General features: G+C 39.9%; 1 protein-coding gene across 8 annotated transcripts in view; it reads left to right on the forward strand.

Annotated features, from left to right (window-relative positions):
- The window catches only part of atp11c (ATPase phospholipid transporting 11C (ATP11C blood group)), a 36,866-nt gene that overhangs the window by 11,663 nt on the left and 2,623 nt on the right, over positions 1 to 22,580 (forward strand). Inside the window, exons 2-30 of one of the 8 annotated variants that reach the window (XM_025062969.1) lie at positions 1,959 to 2,078; positions 3,964 to 4,053; positions 7,688 to 7,768; positions 9,928 to 10,035; positions 10,980 to 11,108; positions 12,041 to 12,129; positions 12,512 to 12,562; positions 12,994 to 13,058; positions 13,168 to 13,249; positions 13,756 to 13,906; positions 14,426 to 14,623; positions 15,080 to 15,250; positions 15,674 to 15,858; positions 15,935 to 16,006; positions 16,092 to 16,165; positions 16,253 to 16,356; positions 16,437 to 16,618; positions 16,879 to 17,145; positions 17,224 to 17,401; positions 17,490 to 17,592; positions 17,709 to 17,854; positions 18,193 to 18,252; positions 18,943 to 19,070; positions 19,209 to 19,344; positions 19,445 to 19,510; positions 19,621 to 19,724; positions 19,803 to 19,959; positions 21,432 to 21,540; positions 22,523 to 22,554. In XM_025062969.1, coding sequence (XP_024918737.1) covers positions 1,959 to 2,078; positions 3,964 to 4,053; positions 7,688 to 7,768; positions 9,928 to 10,035; positions 10,980 to 11,108; positions 12,041 to 12,129; positions 12,512 to 12,562; positions 12,994 to 13,058; positions 13,168 to 13,249; positions 13,756 to 13,906; positions 14,426 to 14,623; positions 15,080 to 15,250; positions 15,674 to 15,858; positions 15,935 to 16,006; positions 16,092 to 16,165; positions 16,253 to 16,356; positions 16,437 to 16,618; positions 16,879 to 17,145; positions 17,224 to 17,401; positions 17,490 to 17,592; positions 17,709 to 17,854; positions 18,193 to 18,252; positions 18,943 to 19,070; positions 19,209 to 19,344; positions 19,445 to 19,510; positions 19,621 to 19,724; positions 19,803 to 19,959; positions 21,432 to 21,536 — 3,402 coding nt within the window. In that variant the 3' untranslated portion in view covers positions 21,537 to 21,540; positions 22,523 to 22,554. Of the gene's footprint in view, positions 1 to 1,958; positions 2,079 to 3,963; positions 4,054 to 7,687; positions 7,769 to 9,927; positions 10,036 to 10,979; positions 11,109 to 12,040; positions 12,130 to 12,511; positions 12,563 to 12,993; positions 13,059 to 13,167; positions 13,250 to 13,755; positions 13,907 to 14,425; positions 14,624 to 15,079; positions 15,251 to 15,673; positions 15,859 to 15,934; positions 16,007 to 16,091; positions 16,166 to 16,252; positions 16,357 to 16,436; positions 16,619 to 16,878; positions 17,402 to 17,489; positions 17,593 to 17,708; positions 17,855 to 18,192; positions 18,253 to 18,942; positions 19,071 to 19,208; positions 19,345 to 19,444; positions 19,511 to 19,620; positions 19,725 to 19,802; positions 19,960 to 21,431; positions 21,541 to 22,522; positions 22,555 to 22,580 lie in introns of all 8 variants that reach the window. The other 7 variants (XM_025062970.1, XM_025062962.1, XM_025062965.1 and 4 more) reach the window with 7 other exon arrangements.

Raw genomic sequence — 22,580 nt, forward strand, 5'->3', positions numbered from 1 at the left:
TTTTATCACCTGGCAGCAAGGTCTGTTGGGTTGAGCCGGCGGAGAGTCAGTTTGTACCCAGTGGGAAGGGGATGTTAGCTTTGACAGCCATACTGAGGTGTGAACATTGCTGCTCAAGCAAAAGGTGTCTGTGTGATATAAGCCTGCTGCTCTGTCTGGGGAGAAGGAAGATTGTGAATTAATATCAACACAAAGGCAACAGTTTTATCGACTAAATTGGGACTATGACTAAGTCAAAATTTTTCAAAAGACAAAGTCAAATTTGGATATCAAATAAACACTGACGGCCGTAACAGTTACAGATGATGCTGATTACCTTTACTTATTTCTCTCTTTTCACCTCGTCATTCTTTATTTAGAGATTGAAGGCACTACCTAGTCAAAAAGGATTGGTTCTGGACAATTTATATATACATTAGTGGCAGCTGTGTGTATCTGACAGAGGTGATCACAAAATATACTCTACTTGACAAAAATTGGTCAACTAAACATAATAATAACAGTACTCTTTAGTGCCAGCTGTTCGTCCTTCTATCATAGTAAAGCAAATATTTGAGTTCTTTCTCCCAGATTACAAATATCTAAGCCAGTCTTGAACCCATGTTCACTTGAGCTTCAATGTTTTTTGACCTGTGGATAATTTCTATATTCCACACTATGGCTGTTGTTTCAAACAACCAATCATTGTAAGGTTTTACTGGGTCATGCAAGCTTTAGCTGCTAGAACTGGATTATCCATCACAGATTAGCACCAACAGAAATGCATTTCTTCAACCTTTTTATTTCTGTGAGTCACAAAACTTCATCTTAATTAAATGTTTAAATTTGTTCACAACAGCTCAGTTATTTACTTAGAAAAGAATATAGTAAGGGTGTATAACCAAGATCAATATTAGACAAAATATTAACTATTAATAAGATATATTTATTGCTTTCAAGATCCCAAAGTCTTTTGATCACCCTTTTCTAGGTTTCTTGATGCTTAATCTTGATGTGTTACATGTTTGACATGTATGTACAGTAATTGTAGCTACTGTGCTGTTATGTTAGGGTACTTACACTCCTTGTGGTTCTACCTTATACCATTTATGGTAGAGGAATGCTTCGTCCTACCTAAGACTGAGGGACGTTAAGAAGTGCCTCTGGCTCCAAATGGAGTGTCTGCAGCTCTTCCTGTTGTCTGTGTGTGCACACAATTCTCAAATGTTTGCCTAACTCCAGTTCATCATCTTATGACCTGTGCTACACATGTTTAGAACAGTCATATTAGAGGGATTTGTATTGGCCCCTTAGTACTTATTTAAGTATCTTCAATTATATTTTACAGAAAGAGGCAACTAATGCTTTACTTACTAAAAAAGTAAAAGGTTAAAAAAGAACTTTACCGTTTTGCAGAGACGTCCTAATACCTGTTAAACCTTGTCTTGCAGTTCCTTTTTAAAGTGTCCAATGAAACTCCAAATGGTTGAAGATATTACAAGAAAAGAAACTGTTATTCTTTCAGATGTGTTGGTTGATTAATGCTCTTGGATCTAGGATGGAATTTATTCAACCCTCCTGTAGATCGAAGATATCTTAGATACGTTGCTGTAATATTGTTCTCCACTCCACTTGTACCATGCAGAGTTGTCGCCACATACTTTACAGATAATCACTTTGGAAGTAGTTGGGTTTAGAATCAGTCACAAATGTTTCTCCCACCTCAATTATTGTCTTTTTAAACAGTTTTTGTTAGGTATTTTTCCATTTTGGTAATTTTGGTAGCTCAACACCACATTAAAAGAAAACCCAATGTTTTAATTATTTCTTTTTTCGAATTTATTCTGTGAGTATTTTAGTGTCAGATATGACTCATTGTGATGGAAGAACTACAACCTTTACTTGGGATTATTTTTCTTATAAGATTTTAGATGCAGTAAATATAGTGTCTAATCACTGTTTTACTGATTCTGCTGTAGCTCAACAATGATGAGAGAAGAGTCGACAGTCGGACGATCTTTGTTGGTCATCGATCAGGATCTCCTAATGACGCTATCATCCCCGCTAAGTTCTGTGATAACAGGATTGTATCCTCCAAGGTAAGAAGAACATTATGTCTGTTTTTATCTGTTGTTGTCATCCAACCTTGAAGATCTGATTATATACCTGAACAAGAAAGGCTTAAGTACCGGTATGTCAGTTTAGAGTTGATAATAAAATCAGTTTCTTTTTTGTTGTTCTGGTAATTAAACATAGAATTTAGGATAAAAAGAACCAGGCCTAACTTCAGACAAGTATAATGTGATATGCTTAAACATTTTGGCTTCAAGCAATGTATATTGATCATGATTTATTGGTATTATTCCATGGCTATATATATATATATATATATGGTTATAAGTGAGGGATTATGTTACATGTTTGAATGGACTCTCACATGCACAAACCAAGCTCTTGCCTTATACAAAAATGAAATGCATTTCAATACATTACGTATGTTTGCTATTCAGCTGCACTCCATGTAATGTTTTAACTTCCCTCAGGCATTTTCTTCTCTTATCTAACTAACACTTGGAATGCTAAATGAGCCCTGGAACATTTTTGTGCATTCCCATGTCTTCATGTCTGTTTTTCCCCCTCCCACTGCCTGTCCACATGCTTGTCTTTTCTCTCCCAACAGAAGGCGATTATTTGTCTGTCACTTGCTGGAATGCATGGTTGCTATTAATGTACTAGCAGGGCACGCAATTTGTACATTTCCCACTGTGTTGTGATAGATGGTACCCCACGTTTTTTAAATGTCACCCCTTAGTCCTGTTCTAGCAGCCCCCCCTGGGCAGGTGCTGGCTGCTTTATTCTAAATATGAAAGGCTGTAAATGATGAGGAAGAAGAAGTGCAACCACAGTAGGACAAGAGTAGGATTTATAGTGGTGCATGGGGCCCCAGTGAGGATGGACCCATCAATTGGATCCTGCCAGTATGTCAGGGTAAACGGTCTTTAATTACCCCCGGCTGTAGTGTTTATGCTCCTCTTTGCCTCTGCTCTCCATCACTCTGTTGCTTTTGCACTCTGCTGTGGCCAACCACACCCTCTCCTCTCTCCCTCTTGTTGCTGCACCACCCCTCTTAACCACCATCATTGCACCCCACCCCCATTTTCTTATTACCTTAACTCTCTTTTCTCTGTGGTGAAATTGGTCTACTCACTGCTGCCTCTGCACTTTAACACTTACCATGTCGACATTGCCCTCATAAACCAGGTGTTATTGCTACTTCCTTGTGGAGGTACATGGATGAGTGCATGGGAATTGCTGTGTGTGTAATTGTTTTGCACACTCTAGGACCTTGTTTTATGGTAATGTCACAAAGTTGCTTGTGAGCTACAACATTAAGGCAATGCCTCACCTTTGATGGCATCAGCAGTACATTTCTAAAGAAAATCCAACCTTGCGACCCAACACAACACCCATTGGCCGTTCAGTGGTAGCCACGCTACAGAGAGAAATTGCTAATCAAGCTACATGGTTGATAAAGGGTTAGTGATCTTGCCTTACAGCAAAAAGGTCACTGTTTTATTTCAGCCCATCTTTCTTTATGAGTTTTCATTTTCTCTTAAGGTGTGAGTGAGTTTTGTCTGTGGACTGGTTCAGGTTCAGGTTAATAATTGACTCTAAACTGAATGAATTTAACAGGTTGCTTGTCTCTGTATGTGGCCCTGTGATGGGCTGGTGAACTGTTCAGGGTGTACACCAGCTGATGACTGCTGGGATTAACTCCAGCTTCCCTGTGACCTTAAAAAAGTAATCCATGATGAATATAATTCATGCAGGCCAAAGCCTGTAAATATTGGCCCTGAAATATCAGAGCAGCTGTTGGTAGAAGAAAATAAGATCTAGATTTGTAACCAATAAATAAATATATGCATAGATTTGTTATATCTTTCTGTGGGTCTCATTCATGTTTCTTCATCTCTCCCAACACAGTATACAGTTTGGAATTTTCTACCAAAGAACCTGTTTGAGCAGTTCAGAAGAATTGCCAATTTCTACTTCCTTATCATCTTCCTGGTTCAGGTAAGGACAAACTACTGAAGCCAATCAGGTTTGTTATTGTAAATGTCATTGTTTTTCAAAGGAGGGGTAAAGTACAGTACTTGCCTACTGATGTATCACTGGTTGTTTATTGAAAAAATAAATGAAAAAATGAAGTTCTACTGCATCTACTGCAGAGATTTGTTTATTACTTAAACGACTCTGCTCTACTCTGCTTTGCTGTACTCTGCGGACCTAGTCTGAGAATAGAAACAAATTAAAAGTGCTTGGTCATGAATGAATATGTGCAAAAACGTACATGAGGGCAGCTTTCAAAAAAATGAAAAATAAATAAATAGTCAATTTGATCAATTTCTTTGATAGAATACTTCTTAGTCTTGTGGCAGTAACATCTCAATTTTTAGAATCAGTAACCTCCAGTACTAAGGTGTCTTGTGAAGTAGTGATGTTATTATTTTTGTGCGGCAGAGTCTGAAAGAAGACTTGCAGGATTACTGATGACCAGTTTGTGAAGTAGCTCAGACACAGACTTATTTCTTTCCTGAATTATTTTGTTTCAACCCACAAACATGCATTTATTCAACACCATCACCCAACCAATGGCAATCACTATGCTCTCTTCATTGTCTTACAGAGACAGGTTTTCTTTACACCGAAATACAACAGAACAGTTTCCACCTGTCTGAATGTGTGTTTTAGTGTGACTTAACCTGTTTAATGACGATGTGTTCTGGCAGGTGTGAGGGACATTACTTTATACTTGAATTACCTAAAGACCAGGGATGCATCAGTACTTAAAATTCCCCACCATTTAATTTCCCTGTCGTCTGATTTATGTCTGTGCTAAGCTTAGCTGAAGATATGTATGTGCTGGTTGTTGAACAGTTGTCATTTGCAGAGTTATCCTGAGCTAATGCAGCACACTTACTCTACGTGGGAGTAAACCTCCACGCTTCATTGCAATCCTCACTCTCACCCTCCGTCGCTGTCTGTGCACATGAACGTTTTCAGTGTGGGATGTGTGCAGAATCAGGAATGTTTTATTTTTTCATGTGAATTCAAAATCTGGGTGTTTGTTTAATATATGACTCAGTGTGTGTCCAGGGTTTGCTGATGTTGTTTACCCATGCTGCAGTGTGGTTGGCATTTCTCCACTAATCCATCCTCTCCTGAGCCGCTCTGTGTCCCAGCCTCTCACGTCCTCTCATGCAGCTTGCAATTATATTATAGAGGAAAAAACAGGTTCATATTATTTGCACTCATTATATACTCAGATCTCACAAACAGGAATGAAGCCTTTAACTTCTCCTGAGAGGCTTCATGCAATTGCTCTTTTAACAACTAAATGTCATGCACCATTTCACATTGGCCTCCCCTTGTTTTGTCTCTCTTTGTCATTTGTTCTCATTCATTCTGTGTTTCCCTTTCTCCTTTCTCACACTCACTCCATCCCTCTGCAGCGATGCACTGCTGACGTCAGCAGGCAGGAAGCCCTCTATACTTCTGAGTGCCACAAATAGACACAGGCTGATAAAAAAGCACTGCTCTTCTATAAATAGCACTCTATGTCTTTGCTTGTATTCAATCGAATGGGAAGAGAGTGCTGTGGGAGAACAAGCGAAGCAGTGATGATAGAGGAGACGAGAGGTGCAGCAGGAGTGGACGAGGGAGTGGGATGATGTACGAGCACCGCCAGCTCTGCCCTGGGAGCAGCTGTCTGTCACTTACTCTGACATACTTCCCAGCTAAGGCTTTGGGCTGCTTCGCTCAGCTTCAGCCTATCAGCATCAACAAAACTTTACATAATGTCACGATTCTTTTCTCATTCCTCAGTTCTTCTCAGAAAGTTGTTATTGACGTTTAAAAAGGGAAAGGAGCAAAGAAGAAAAGAGCTTGTTGTGTAGCAGATGTAGAGAATAATTATACTACTTCTATATAGAATAATAACTACAAAATCAAAAGATGACTGTTTTTGCAAATCGAGTGTTTGATTATCAAAATATTATATTATTATTATATTATTATTATTGTTTTGGTGTAGTTAGTTTGAAATGGAGATTTACAGCATTTACCTTGTAAAGAACTTTTTGTTATGTATATCGCTCGGATCTACAATATTGGTCACACTGCCGCATTTATGAAATAATTTTTCCTACTGAATGGAATTGAATGGTTGTCGTTAAATCTATCACTGAAGAGCTGGAGATATTGTAACATTTGTGCTAAAAGTTGGCTTTGAGAAGTATAGTACTTCCTCAGCGTTGGCCCCCTGCCTGCTGCATCAGAAGGACGTGCTGTCCTCACCTCGGTCATCTGGCCAATTCCACTCCATTACCTTCCTTCATTGCACCACATGTGAACTCATTGGACTTTTCTGCTTAAGAAATATTTTTTATCAAAACGTGATGGCCTCACAGGACTCAGTTAACCTTGGGTTTTTTGATGGTGCACTGAATGGTCCAAAAGCCACAAATAGCTGTGACAGTGTGCCAACTGTTATAAGTTTTAACTTTCAGTCCATCACTTCCCCTGTAAACTTGCTGCTCTTTTAAAGATAGACATGTGAGGCTACAAAAATCCCATTCTCACTTCTGTCTTCCTAGAATTGCCAACTCTGACAAATATAATGCAGCCTCTCTGAATCTGCACTCCTCCAAGTGGTCGATGTGCACCAGTCCATCGCAGCCTTCTAATTGATTTATCCTCTGGTTAATTGTAATCACAGTAAAGCCCTGTTGGCTTTGCAGCTTTCTGCCCTTTCTGAGAGTGTGTCTGAGAATATGCTGTGTGTAGGAATTCGTGTTGACACAGAATGTGACTGTTTTCACGTCAGAGTGTGATTGTTGTACCAGCAGCGTTTTTGTGTCGTTCTTAGTCTGAGCACAGCTGTGGAAAAACAGAGGAGATCCCTTCAAGAAATATCCCTGGCACGTATTTGTGCTGCATTTTTTTTTCTTCTTTTTTTTTAAGTTGCGAACTTCCTTTACTCCTGCTCTGAATAAAACAGGCTTAGTCTGTCACTTCTGTGTGAGCTGTAATTTAAACGGCATCTTAGAAGGACACCAGCCGACATTCCTCAAGCTCAAAAAATGCAGATTAATCTGCCGTATTATGGCTTTCGAGTAGCCCTCTTGTGTTCAGGGTTTTAGCATAGACCATTTAAAAGGAATACTCTAGAATTATAAACTGTCCAACTAAAGCTGTGTAGTACGTGGCTCCAGGATCATTGTGGCGTCTCTTCAACGTGTGACTCTTGAAGCTTAAAAAAAGACTTAGTTTAGTCTACAGTCTAACACGTTTCAACCTTTTAGTCATCTATTAGCACATATTACAGTAGTTTGATACACACATGTTGAAATGCAAACTGTAGAGACAGTATTGTCCCTGCCTTTTGAATGTAATATTTTTATTGGTACTGATAGGTACATGTCAGGGAGAAAAAAGGTTTCCATAAACAGACAACACCCTGCATTTTTAAGGGCAAGTCTGTCCTCCAAACCACACTCTCCTCCCTCTTCAACCACACACACAAACACACACACACACAGACAGAGAGGGAAACATCTGCTACAGTGACACTCACTTGTGATTTGTAGTCTCTAAGACGCTGTTAACTTGACTTAACTATGAAATGTTTTTTTTCCTGTCTCTGTAGGTGATAGTGGACACTCCCACCAGCCCAGTCACCAGTGGCCTGCCCTTATTTTTTGTGATCACGGTAACAGCCATTAAGCAGGTAAGATCCAGTCACATGAGATGTTAATGAAAGCATTTGTTTGTTATGTCACGTCACTCTCTCCTTACCTGGCAGCGTGAGACCAATTTGCATTGCATGTATATAGACCAATGGTTCTTCATCTGACTGAATCACTTGCACTAGGATCCAGGGAGCTGAGAAAGTGCCAAAGTGGTGTAGAAGCATCTAGAAGAATATATATGAGCAGGTTTTGAGTTAGGTCATTACATGCTATTTAATTTATTTACATTACAAACACACACACACACCCACACACATATATATATATATATGTGTGTGTGTGTATATATATATATATATTTATATGCTGTGGCCTTGAAATAAACAATAGTGGCTGGGCTTCCTTCTAAAAAGATATGGGGAGCACAGAAAGCACCAGAATGTTTTGGGCCAGGCTTTAAAGTGAGATCCCATGCTGGTCTGTTTCATCCTCCTAGTCAGTTTAGAGTGTGTGGAATACTTTCTACACCCTTTTCCATCACACGCTTGCTATCATTTCTCTGCATCAGTCAACTGGACTTTCTCCCTCCTCCTATCACCTTTCCCCACTTATCCCAGTTTCTGGCTGCACCACTCTGTGGGGATGTCATTTATTATGATAAGGGGAGAAACAATGGGCCTCCACAGAGTAGTGTTTATTGCTGTCAAAAAAACTGAGCTGAAATTAGAAAACCCAAAGCTGTGTGCTTAGTCTGTGAACACAGAACCCTCAGAGCTCTTCATGCTGCAGAGTTATTACTCACTGATGTAATGTCCTTATAACACAGGTAAAATATTCAGCACTAAGCAACTGCCTTACCCTCACACTGAGGCACGACCTGTTTTGTTGCTCTGGCCTGGTGGTTAACACTGACCAAATCATTCATGCTGGAATGAAATAAATTCAATAGACACCAACGATCCAGTGGTAGCCCTCTGAGTCGTTAATGAAAATGCTTCAGTGTTCCATCTTCACAGTCATTACATCAAACCCGCCCCATTTTAGATAAATAGTTCAGGAGACTAAAGGATGGAACTGCTTCTGAACAGGAGCAGCGTTGGGAGGGGGTGAGGGGGAGGCTCACTGTGAAAGCCTAAATAACACCAGCTTGCTGATTGGTCTATTTTCCATGCCAACCTTGTCCTCATTTATCTGTCACTGTGTGATATCTCTACTCTCTTCATATAGAACATAATAAGTCCCACTGCCCTCGTTACTCTCTTGCTGTGATTTTCATATAAAGTATGTAATTAATGTTCTCTAGGGTTTTTGTATTAATGTACTCTGCAGTTCTGCTCTGGGGAAAAAGATGATGGAAAAAAGATGAAATTGGCTCTGTGGGAGAAAATGAAAATGAAAGAAAACAAGAGTGAGGGAGGCCACAAGAATACCACATTATAAGTTGTAAAGAGAAGTGTATTGCTGCAAATGTTCTATTGTTTTCAGCTTCTTCTTCTTTTTTTTTCTTCTTTTTTTTTGTTAATTTAATGCTGTGGCCTTGAAATAAACAATAGTGGCTGGACTTCCTTCTAAAAAGATATGGGGAGCACAGATAGCACCAGAATGTTTTGAGCCAGGCTTTGAAGTGAGATCCCATGCTGGTCTGTTTCATCCTCCTAGTCAGTTTAGAGTGTGTGGAATACTTCGAAACCTTTTCCATCACACGCTTGCTATCATTTCTCTGCATCAATCAACTGGACTTTCTCCCTCCTCCTATCACCTTTCCCCACTTATCCCAATTTCTGGCTGCAGCTCAGCCTTGGCACACACACATACCAACACACACACAGTGGTTTCTCTCTCACTGCATCCCTGCACCACTGCTTCAGTCTTCCTCCCTATTTTTAAGTACTATAAAGTCTACATTAATCTGCCGTATGCCTCTGCGGTCCCATGAATTGTTTTATCTGACTCGGTATATTTTTATGGTATCATGCCAGCACGCTGCTGCAGATTGCCTTTTTTTACTCACTGATTAAATGCTACTGGTGAAGATTATATTGTAGGCAATAATGTTTGTCAGGTGAATAGCTGGTTGGACTGTCTGTCAGTCCTATAAAAGTTGAGATTATTTTCTTGTTCCAGTTTTTTCTCAGTCTATTTTGACAGTGTGTTGGACAAGTAACACCCATGTCTAAATGCTGTTTTGTTGCCACAGGGCTATGAAGATTGGCTTCGGCACAAAGCGGACAAAGAGGTCAACACGTACCCAGTGACAGTGCTGGAGGATGGCCGAAGGATACGCAAGGAAAGCGAGAAGATCAAGGTCCCCTCAGCTGCCACGTTACACTACATATTAGAACGATACAACACATTTAAATACAGTTTTCCCCAGAGATGTTCTTTAACATCGCAACATTTTTGATCCAACTGAGTTTGTGTTTAGAAGGCCTCATTCTCTGACCACTAAAATCTATAGATGGTCTCATATTATTATATTTCACTTTTTATTTAGAAAAAAAAACAAGGGATTAAATTTGTGTTTGATTAAATACAGAGTAGCTGTGGATCAATCACGATTTCCCTGTCTTTCTCTCTCTGTCTTTATGCTGCTAGACTGTAGCTAGTGCTGATGTTTTTCAGGCCAAAACAGAAGGAAAAACAATATTCCAGACATGATGCAGTTGCTCCAGTGTTTATGGTTGAAACAACAGGCTAATGGCACAGTGAAACAGTAAACTGTTAGTTTGGTGCAGTGTCTTCACAGCCTTAATAATGACACCCAGCTATCAAAGCTGCTCTTCATTGATTTACAAAAGTAAACTCACTGTTGGCTCTGAGGACGTAAGGATTGAAGGATTTAGTAAGTGTTTATTTACTGAGCAATGACAGCTTATTTGTATTGTACTTACGATGATATCCACCAGACCTCATGAATGAGTAAATGAGGACTCATGATAGATACTCATTTACAGTAATGGTCTGTGGATGCAATCATCCTGTATCATTTGTTTGAAGTTATTTTTGCTGCAACAATGACTTACAGTGTTTACTGCTCATATATTAGTGTGTTAATGACTTAAATATTTTTATTTTGTTTTACTGTCGGTGTCCATAACAACCTCATACGCCGTATATGTTTATTTCATTTAATCATTCTATCATTTTATTATGGTTGTAACTGCAGCAATTGATTAAAATTAGTGATTGTGCATTTAAAGAGTCAAGGCAGCTTCATCTGCCATAAATATTTATGACTTGTTTGTTCAGGTTGGAGATGTGGTGGAAGTGGAAGAAGATGAGACCTTTCCCTGTGACTTGATTTTGCTGCAGTCGAGCCGAGAGGACGCAACGTGTTTTGTCACTACAGCCAGTCTGGATGGAGAGTCCAACCATAAAGTGAGATTATGTTGGATTCATCTGCCTCTTATGTATTTTCAGAAGAAAAAAACCTTTTGACATAGTAGAAATTTTAGGAAAGCTCTGAATACATTGTGTTTTAACATCACTAATTGTTGCAGTGGAAAAAAATGATATAAACATTCTAAACGTTTAATTGTTTATTGAAAATATTACAATCATTGGTTGCGTCATCCTGCTTTAAAAAAAAAGTAAATAACAAACATTTATTTTCCTTTTTTAAGAGTTATTTCCATGTTGCTCTTGTTTTTGTGGCGTCCAGCTGACCACCTGATCGTAGATGTGTGACTATTTGTAAACTTAGTACCCTTGAATCAGGTTCTGTGACATTCTACGGGTTTTTAATTATAATAATTTACTCTCATTTAACCTGCCGTGAAATCAGAGTAAACAAACAGTACCCGTCGCCTTGAGGGAACCTCAGTCCGGGTATATTACAAGCATTGTGGGTAAAAGTGCAGCGTCAGTGCTGTGACAGCACTGCATTCCACACCATTAGAGATGCAAGAAATAAAAATTAATCTGTTCAAAGCTTCTTCTCATCTGTTTTTATGACACGTTTTATCTTTCTTGTTGTCAGTTTCAGAGTTTTTGCATTTTTCGTCTCTACTTCCCTCTTTCTCATTATTTGTGTCTGTGAATCACTCGCCAGCCCAAACCAGCCAATTACATTTTTAATTAATAGGCAATGCTGCAAACTATGATATAGTAATGGGACAGGAGTGAAGGGAAACACCATTTATCATTTTTATTTCTTTACTTATTGCTGGATTAATAAAATGCACAATATGTGGTTAAGTATAACATGTTTTACTAGTGTTATTCTGTGTAATCTTAATGCATGAGAGCCCAAGGGAAACAATGAACCAGAACAAACTCTCATTCTCTCTCTCTCTCTCCTCTCTGTCCAGTCCCATTATACCGTCTCAGACATTGAGAGGGATCTGGAATCTCTCAACGCCACCATTGAGTGTGAACAGCCACAGCCTGACCTTTACAAGTAGGCAACTCAGCACACAGCCTCTAAAGATTTACACCTCATGATAGAATTGTCACTGACTGCACATGGATTCACTCAATGTCGGAAATATCCTTAATGATTCTATTAATAGGTGCACAGTGAGAAATAAAGCCACTGTTTACTATTTCCATTAGTCCTTGGTCTTGCCAGAACACTAGTTTTTTCACATCAATCACACTCAGATCAGCCGAAAGACATTTGGCTCCCCCTTGGGGCTAATTCATGGTATGGATTCCATTTAGTGAAACAAAAACCTTGACTTGGAACATCTCCACTGCCACCAAGCTTAATGAGTGATCTTATCATTGTTTAATCATGTAATCCTACTGATGTTTGAGAGATTGTTTTTTTTTCCTTCAAGGTTTGTTGGCCGTATGCACATTTACAAAAATGACCAGGAGCCAGTAGTCAGGTAAAAACCACTCATACATGATCATCACTCCTACTTTAAGTAAGAGCAGAATCCAAATGCAGTTGCTTAATCCCTAATTTGTTTCCCTTTGCATCACCAACAAATCGTTATTATATTGATCCCTCATTGTAGTCAAGAATTAAAATGAAAAGAGCCTGGCTTGGCTCTACCCGCAGTTTCCAGAGAAGCCCCGTAGGCATTTATCACTGACTGTTTTGTATCAGCCATATAAACAAATGCCAACAAATGTGTCCTTCCTAAGAACACTGGGGCTGTTCTGACTCCAGGCTGCAGTCACACTGTGTATTGTCACTTTGATTGTAGAGCGGATGCCAACTTGCCTGCCAGGTTCCCATTTAGAAGATAGAACTGTTTGGAATTTTTTCAGATTCTTTTTGACCAAACTTGGAATTGGTGTGATTATGTTTTAGGTCTTTGGGCCCAGAAAACCTACTGTTAAAAGGAGCAACCTTAAAGAACACCCAGAAGATCTATGGTCAGTCAAATAATAATGACTCCATTGGAGTTACTCACTGTATTATTGAAGCTGGCCCATTATCTTCAGGATGAGTTTGTACTGTTTTCCTCTCTCTGCCCTTCCTTAGGTGTTGCAGTTTACACCGGCATGGAGACAAAGATGGCTCTCAACTACCAGGGAAAATCACAGAAACGTTCTGCTGTGGAGAAGTAGGTTTATTTAGAAAAGTTGAAAACAGAGCATGTGAGTGGAACAGTAGGCAGCGGGAAGCCTGACCTGGTATATTTGAGAGTGAAGCGACTATTTTTCAAAAAAGTGTGTTGCCCCAATGTCTCACTCCAGCCTCATTACAATACAGACTTCGAAGCTAATTAGCTAGCTAATGTAGAATTATTTCAAAATAATTGTATTCAGTAAGAACAGTAAATTAGCGGAACATTAGCACTTTTTTGTTTTTGTTTTTTTTCACAAGTCAAGTCTTAAATATTTCATGTAGTGTTCATCCTTGTATGTATCCAGTTAATAATGATTGGTTCGAAAATCTGGATACATATATCAGTCTAATCAATTTTTCATCTGTTGTTGTCAGGTTGTACGTTTTACTGAGCAAAAAGCCTCAGTCTTCTCTGCTCCACTCTGCTCCTGTGCTCTGTGGTAAACACGCTTTAGACTGCATGGAAGTGATATGAACCTAATGATTTTGTTATATTGTCAGGTCGATCAACGCCTTCCTTATTGTTTACCTTTGCATATTGGTGAGCAAAGCCTTAGTGTGCACTACCCTAAAGTATGTGTGGCAGAGCAAACCTGGACAAGATGAGCCCTGGTACAATCAGAAAACCCAGAGAGAGAAGGACACCAATATTGTGAGTTCACAACACAACTGTACTGTGTTAGTTATGTAAACAAGATATGTGAAAGTGTTTATGGTACAAACAGTCAGATTGGATATTTGCCATATTAACAGTGTTGTTGGTGGTCGTTATAACTCCAGTGAATACAGCGTTAACTGTTTACATTAAAGAGGTTAAAAAGCCCTCGTCTCCCAGTCAACAGCTGTAAAACACCTCGTTTGTAGACATATTGTCTTCTGCACTATATTGTGACATTGTCCATTTCAACGGCTGCGCTCTTCATTTCTATGCTCTCAGCGTTTATGAACTGAGAACTTGATGCAAAGTTGTGATTGCATCAGTGTGCATCATATTTTCAAGTTTGCTGCTTGTTTTATCTGTCATTACTGATTCTCGGCTGAGGTTTTCTGTCTCATGTAAAAGTGTTGCAGTCTAAACTATTGCAAATTTTGTAGCAGTTAATCAGGATATTAAAAAAGTAATTTGCTAATCATGTACATTTGCATTTAAACATATTATTTCCCCCCACAGTACCTAAAGATGTTTACGGACTTCCTGTCCTTTATGGTACTCTTCAACTTCATCATTCCGGTGTCCATGTATGTGACGGTTGAGATGCAAAAGTTTTTGGGGTCCTTCTTTATCGCCTGGGACAAAGACTTCTATGATCCTGAAATCAAGGAGGGGGCACTGGTCAACACATCAGACCTCAATGAGGAGCTGGGCCAGGTCGGGATAGAATTATTTTTTAAATGTGTTTACATACTGCTGTATTACATAGCATGCATTAGGTGATTAGAAAATGCCAGCTAATCACTTAAATCTAATGTATTGAAATATATAAAGACAAATTAATTGTATTGTATTGTATTATTGTAATTTTGAAATTGTATTGGAGAGCTCAGCTTTTGTCTGGAATTGTACACCTCTTGTGACAAACTTTTTAAATCATGTTAAAAACACAAAGCTAATGAATTACAAACAGTCTTAGCCTTTTGCGAGGCTAAGCCAAGCTAAGGCTAATCCTGTTAACCCTGCACCTTGACTGTTGTCCTAAATTTAAATGACACCCTTTCATTTTTCAAATCTTACCGTTCACTGTGGCTACATTTCCAGCTTTATTGGTATAGATTGGAACTCTTAGATGTCAAGTCTTAGATGTTGTTCTTATCCCATGGCCTGCAGGTGGAATACGTCTTCACGGACAAGACAGGCACCCTCACTCAGAACAACATGGAGTTTATCGAGTGCTGCATTGATGGCTTCCAGTACAAACACCGGGATGGAAGCGCTGAGATGGATGGGTTCTGTGTCCCAGATGGACCTGTGAGCAAACCACAGCAGAAAGCTGGCAGGGTGGGTGTTGTGATGTCCCTCCATCTGTTGTAATTGTGGCTCGGGCTGCAGCATATGCTCATTAATTTGCTCCCTGCTCAGAAAAACCCTTCGTGGGTCACCCGTGTGCAGACTCTATTGACATCTTAACATATGCACTCAGCATGGAGAGGAAGCAGAGTTGCTCCAAACTCTTGACCCAAGCACCTGATAACACCTTAATACTATTGCACTACACTGTGTAGAGACCAGAAGCCATGCTGTTGTAAACACAGGGATTTATCTTAACATGAGCTTCTGTTTATGATGTTAGGAAGAAGTCTTATCGTGTCTATGAGATCATTTAGCAGTAAAACAATCAATATTAATAAATGACTATTTGATGGTCTACAAATGATTTACCTAAAGTGACTTGTCTAAACTGGTTAATGTTGCTTTTGGTAGGAGAAGGAGGAGTTGTTCCTGCGGGCCCTGTGTTTGTGCCACACAGTTCAGGTGAAGGAATCTACGGACCAGAATGATGACCAAATTGATGGATTAGTGGCAGACGGAGAAGTGTCTTTGCAGGACCAAAGGGGCTTCATCGCCTCCTCCCCTGATGAAGTTGCTCTGGTCAAAGGTGCCATGAGGTAGGAGAACGGCTAAGATGACAAACAGGTTCTTTATGCTCCACTTGAGTTAAGAGTTGTTGTTTTTTTTCTGCAGATATGGCTTCACATTTCTGGGTCTTGAAAGTAAAAACATGAAAATTCGCAACAGTAACAACGACATTGAAATGTGAGATTGTAAATAGAAAATACATGTCTTCAAATAATTTAAGCCCTGCAGTTTATTTATATTTAATTCTTTTTACCCCCTAAAGGTATGAACTACTTCATGTGTTGAACTTTGACCCAGTGAGAAGGCGAATGAGTGTCATTGTCAGAGCAAAGTCAGGTGGGTCAGAGATGTTGTACTTCAGGTCACTCAGTCTCACCAGGCAGTTTGCATCATTTTGTTTACTACTTTTTCATCTGTCCGCAGGTGAAACACTTCTCTTTTGTAAAGGAGCAGACTCTTCTATTTTCCCCCGGGTCAGGCAGGAAGAGGTTGAAAGAACACGCACACATGTGGAGCGTAATGCAACAGTGAGTGACATTGGCAAATAGTTTTTCCTGAAAATAATTTCATGTTGAAGTCGACTTTTTAACTTTTTCAATTTTTACAGGAGGGCTACAGGACATTATGCGTAGCCTTCAAATATCTGAGTGCAGAGGAGTACCGGCAGGCAGACGAGGGGCTGAGGGAAGCCAGACTGGCTCTGCAAGAAAGAGAAGAGAAGCTCATGGCTGTTTACAACCAGCTGGAGACTGGGATGAGTCTAATAGGAGCCACAGCTGTAGAAGATCGGTGAGCAACGCACTGTGTAACTGCGTGTTTAAATGTATTGGTCCTAGGGGTGCACTGATAATCTATGTTGGTGTTGTACGTGGTATTTTGTTTTCCTTCTTTAGTTCAGTGTCTCACTATGGGTAGTTTTGTCAAGTAGGTCACTGTTGTCAACAGTTTGTATATGTAGGACGTGTCACAGCACTGAATCCACTAATGTCTAGTTATGCTATTCAAGGCTGATTTATTTTTTTAATATCCTGATTATTTGTCTGCCATAGGCTCCAAGAAGAAGCAGCGGAAACCATGGAAGCTCTGCAGGGAGCAGGCATGAAGATCTGGGTACTAACAGGAGATAAGATGGAGACTGCAAAATCCACATGTTATGCCTGTAGGTTGTTCCAGAGAAATACAGAGCTTTTGGAACTAACGGTGCGAACTCTTGAGGATGGTGGAAAGAGGCGTGAGGAGCGACTGCATGACCTGTTGAATGAATACCATAAGAAAACAGTGCAGGATGCTCCACCATTTAAAGGAGGTGTCACCAGGTTCGTACCGGGCATTGACAACTTTATCTCATTGTTCAATTCTTTCAGATGTTACACAATTTCTTCTTTGTGTCACAGGAGCTGGTCTTGTGCGAGCCAAGACTATGGTTTCATTATAGATGGAGCCACTCTCTCCATGGTGCTGAACTCCTCCTCTGAATCCAGCTCTCATTGCTACAAGAACCTGTTTTTGCAAATATGTCAAAACTGCACTGCTGTCCTCTGTTGTCGTATGGCACCACTACAAAAAGCTCAAGTGAGAGAAATGAGTCAAATCATGAAATCATCTCCACCCGAAGAATTTGCTTTTAGACATATTAACCTTTCTCTCCCTCTATATATAGATAGTGAAAATGGTGAAGAACTCCAAAGGCAGCCCAATCACGCTTTCTATTGGAGATGGTGCCAATGATGTCAGCATGATTTTGGAAGCTCATGTTGGCATTGGTAAGGGAATTTTGGACTGAAGCTGGTGAACAGATTTCCACTTAATTCCAGATGGAGACAGGCCCAGCTTTTGTTGATTAAGGCACTGCATAATTGGCCCTTTCTTGTCGTTTCAGGTATTAAAGGCAAAGAGGGCCGACAGGCAGTTAGGAACAGCGACTATGCCATTCCCAAACTTAAGCACCTCAAGAAACTTCTTCTGGCTCATGGGCACCTCTACTATGTGCGCATTGCACACCTGGTGCAATATTTCTTCTACAAGGTAGTGGAACAGATGCTTCAGTCACATTAACCTCTCTGGGCTTCAGGCTGACAACTTGTTTATGGTTATGGCAACGGTTGTTTTTCCCCAAACTTACACACACAAGCACTCGCTTCGTTTAAGGGTTTAACAATAAACAGACGTGGTTTTAACAGACGTAGTTTTAAACCAAAACACGAGTTTTGTGTTAACTATGGTTATTGTTTTTTTTTTCATCATACCTACAGTTTATCTGTGTTGAGTACAAACATGTGGGAACTGAACCATTTGTTTGATGTGCTTCCATGTTTTTTTCTTTGTGTATTTGACCTGCCGTTCTTCTTGTGTTTACCCTGCAGAACCTTTGCTTCATCTTACCTCAGTTTTTGTACCAGTTCTTCTGTGGCTATTCTCAGCAAGTGAGTATGTCCCCAAGGATCCTGGAGGTTCAAAGATGTTGTGAACATAAAAGAAAGTGGAGTCCCTTGAATACACGTCCTCTTCCTGCTGCCTTCCAGACTCTTTCCTTTGGATTAACCGTCCCCGTTTCCCCTGGAATGTTTGAGTGTTGACTTACAGCGTTAGATCACAAGGCCCTGTGTAATAACGCAGACAGAACCTCAGCGGCCAGTTCATTAGACACACTTTAATATTGCCAGGTTTAGTCTGCTTTTGCTGTCAAAACATTTTAATAATTACAGATTCAAGTGACTTAATGCTAAATGTTTTCTAAGTTTATTAGTCTATTTGGCTAACATTTCTCACACAGTATCATCACTGATGCTACAGCCCACAATTTTAAACCAGCTCTGGCCTTTTTTCTTTAAAATCCACCAAGCTTGATATGTAGATTAATCTGAGTAAACCATACGGTTCTGTTATTTGCTAATTAGATTTGTACATTAAACTGTTAATGGTATTTGCTAATGAAGTGGCCAGTAAGCCTACATCACATTTACACATTAACCATTATGACGCATTATGATGCACCTGTTTTCATAGTCCTGGCCCGTATGAGTCTTGTCATCTATGAAATGTAAGCCTCTGGTTCCCCATCCATTTATTCTCCTCTTCCTCCCCTTTCCTCCTGCTGCTCCTTTAATCCCCAGCCTCTGTATGATGCCGCCTATCTGACCATGTACAACATCTGCTTCACCTCCATGCCCATCCTGGCTTACAGCCTCTTCGAGCAGCACGTCCCAATGGAGGTTCTGTTGGACAATGCTACCCTCTACAGGTAAATTAGGGAATGTGCACTAATCTGCTCCCTTTCCCTTGTATGTGTGAATTCACAGTATTTGTTAACTGTTTTAAATCATTTCAGTCATGTGTTCATATTATTCTTTAACAAAGGCGACTTTATATTTTTATTTAGGGAGATTGCTAAGAATGCCATGTTACGTTGGGGTCCTTTCCTCTACTGGACAGTGCTCGGTGTCTTCCATGGTTTGGTCTTCTTCTTTGGTGTTCGTTATCTGTTCACAAACCCTGCACTACAGGACAATGGCCAGGTTTGACCTCTAATTTAACCATACCCTGACCCTTAACTTACCAGATGAAGGCTTATCTTCAAATTTGATTTGATTTGTTGTCTATTTTAATTTAAACCAGGTTTTTGGAAACTGGTCGTATGGTACCATTGTCTTCACTATCCTCGTCTTCACTGTTACACTCACGGTAAATAAATCCTGTTGGTTTTTATTTTTGAGAAAGTTATCAACTTTACTGTTTTTAATTTTTAAAAGTCTTCCATATTGTTCACATTGTAAAACCTTTTTTTTTTCCAGCTTGCTCTGGACACACGGCACTGGACTTGGATAAACCACTTTGTGATCTGGGGATCCCTGGCCTTCTATGTTTTTTTTAGTTTCTTCTGGGGAGGAATAATATGGTTGGAAAACACACACTGGCCTTTTCACTCCCTGGTGGTGTTGTGCTGTGTGAATCTAAAGCATTCTCTTTCTCACAGGCCTTTCCTGAGCCAACAACGATTGTATTTTGTGTTTGCCAACATGCTGAGCTCAGTGTCAGCTTGGCTGGTCATCATCTTACTCATCCTGGTCAGCCTCCTACCAGAGATCCTGCTCATGCTGTTCCGCAAACGCCGTGGACCCAATGCTCGACAGGTAAAGCTGAGACACTGTGCATGTGACATTATCTGTCTCTCTGTCTGTCTTTAGTGTTTTCCTCTTACATATTTGGGAGTGACTTTAGAATGTAGTTATTATATGTCAGTAATTTATCTGAGCAGAACAAAATACTGGATGTTTCCCATTTCCTTCAGTCTTCAGCTGTGCCAGACATTTGTTTTTCATTTTCCCTCATGAGTTTTCTGCGTATTCCAAGCAGCTGCAAAAGTTTGATTGCATAAATATTCTCAGTGGTACCTTTACAACTTCCATTCGGTTTTATTGACACAGATTTGCATGAAAAGGTGCAAAACAAGCCTATAATTGTACATATTTAGGGAGTGAAATACTTGAAGTAGAAAAATGTAGCATTTTATTAGTTTTAATGTTTATGTTCTATGCTCTAACTTTTTCTTTTGACTAATCTGGACTTCCACTTATTTTTTTACACTGATGCATTCACTTGGTCTCTAACTCTTTCCTTTTACTCTTTCTCACCTTCTTCCTTCCTCTCTCCTCTTTACTAAACTTGCTTCCCTAAAGAGGAAACATCGCCTTCCTTCCTCGGGGACTTCTACTATCTTCATGCTGTCACAGACTGCTAGCACTCACAACTTCTCATGGAGTGACTGAGGTCTTGCTTGCTTTCTGTTGCTACTGTGTCTGAAGTCTCAGTACAGAGTCTCTGTGTCCGCCTATCTTGCTTGTCTCCTGTCTTGCCTTGTCCTTCCTCTCCCACTGTTTGATTCGTTTTTGTCCTAAATAAGCCAGCTTAGTGTCCTCGTAGAAGTTGGAAAAATAATCAGTAAAAATTCAAGTTCATTTTCTTGATTTCTTTCTCAAACTTTGACCCCTCTGCTCTCCTTAAGATCTATTTTTATAAAGTCAGGCCATTTGAATTGAATGTGCCTGTTTCTGTCACCAGTGTGGAGTAGCACAGGACCGACTGAATAAGCCTCAGTTTGTTCACACAGTAGTTTGAGTCAGCCTTTATCAGCTGCCTGTTCTGCTCTGGTGCCTGCTGCCTTTGCATGTCCTGCAGGGTGAATGCAGCACGTCCAAAACAAACAAACAAATGTTCCTGCATGAGGCTCAAGTTAACCTCATCCTGGACCCTTACCACGATCTCTGCAGGGTGTGTGTATGTGTGAATGTGTGTGTGTGTGTGTCTAAAGTCTAGTGCAAACAAAATTTTCAGGAAATTTAGAAGACTTTATGAAATGAAACTTAATTCTTAATTCTGGTTAGATGGAGAATTTTCTCTTGTTTTCATAAAATAATAAACAGCGGTCAGTCCAACACTAATGATCCATGTTCCCCAAGTCTTTGTGTGTACCTGTATGGTCCTCTCTCTGTGTTTGCATGTGTCTGACTGTTTGTGTGTGTATGTGTGTGTATGCGTTGGTGAGAGACAAAGTGTTTGTGTCAGCGTAGATATATCACTGGTATCTTCTGCCTCACCCTTCCAGCAGAACATGGTTGAGTCGGGCACGGGGGACACCCAGTCTCCCCGGTCTTCGGCCAGACCCCTGCTCATGAGAACCTTTTCAGATGAGTCCAGTACTGTCATTTAAGCAGGTACCAGACCATCTTTGGGTCCTTCAATCCAATCAAAGCCAACCTTACCGGCTGTGTTGGTGCATAACTGAAATCTGACTAAAGAATAAAAAAGACATTAGCAAATAGATCACATCCAGGAAGACCCTGTGTGCTCTTGTTTGTGGTGTTAGCTGCAATAGGTTGGCTGGAAAGATGCTGTCTTTTACCAAAACCCCACAATAAAATGTCAAACGAGGCACGATATTATTGGAAAGTATTACCAGAAACAAATATTTTAAGATGTGTGCTCTTTCCAACCTCCCGTAAAACTTCAGCTTACAAGCTCTGCTGCATGTGCACTGAAAAAAAAGTTTTCTCAAAAACATTTTTATTTTAAGTTTATCCCATTATTTTGGTGAGGAACATTGAGTTTGTTGGTCTGTGGGCTGGTTGTGGTGGTTTTCAGTTTCCTTGGATGTTGTGTTGGTGTGAAACAACAAACCTGGTCAGTCATTCTAACCAGTAACACTGTGTTGTTTTTTTCCTGTTCCTTTGGCCTTCTGTATAATACATCCTGGGTCGGTGGTTGAGTTTGTGAAGCCTGGGCTGAACTTGATGCATGATGTGTTGCTGCCTTAACCTCAGACCAAATGCAGTGGTTTCACCTACAGAGAACAGAATAAATGAAAACACCTGCACAAATATTTTTTAAATTAACATTTAGATAATGGCTTTAAATAATCTTTATCAGTTTGAAAAAAAGAAAATATTTAAGAAATATTTTTTGCCACAAATGCACTTTATATAACAATTGTTAAATGTAGGATTTTTGCACTCTTACAGTCTTGATGTTTTCATTTATCTTGGACCTACCTGTAGGTAGGTTTAAACCACATTCACTGTCTCTTCTGCTCACTGTTCATAAGGGTCATCTACACCTGCATCTCCATCACCTACAGGGTGCAACACAATCACTAAACATAATGTCAGTGTTTAATCTGCGTTTCTATCCTCTTCATAGCCTTCAGAATGTGACCTTCTACAAACTTCCAGGTAAAACTCCAATCGAACAAAACTCA

Source organism: Cynoglossus semilaevis, chromosome 15 (genome assembly GCF_000523025.1).
Source record: "Cynoglossus semilaevis isolate Cse_v1.0 chromosome 15, Cse_v1.0, whole genome shotgun sequence".
NCBI classification, from domain to species: domain Eukaryota; kingdom Metazoa; phylum Chordata; class Actinopteri; order Pleuronectiformes; family Cynoglossidae; genus Cynoglossus; species Cynoglossus semilaevis.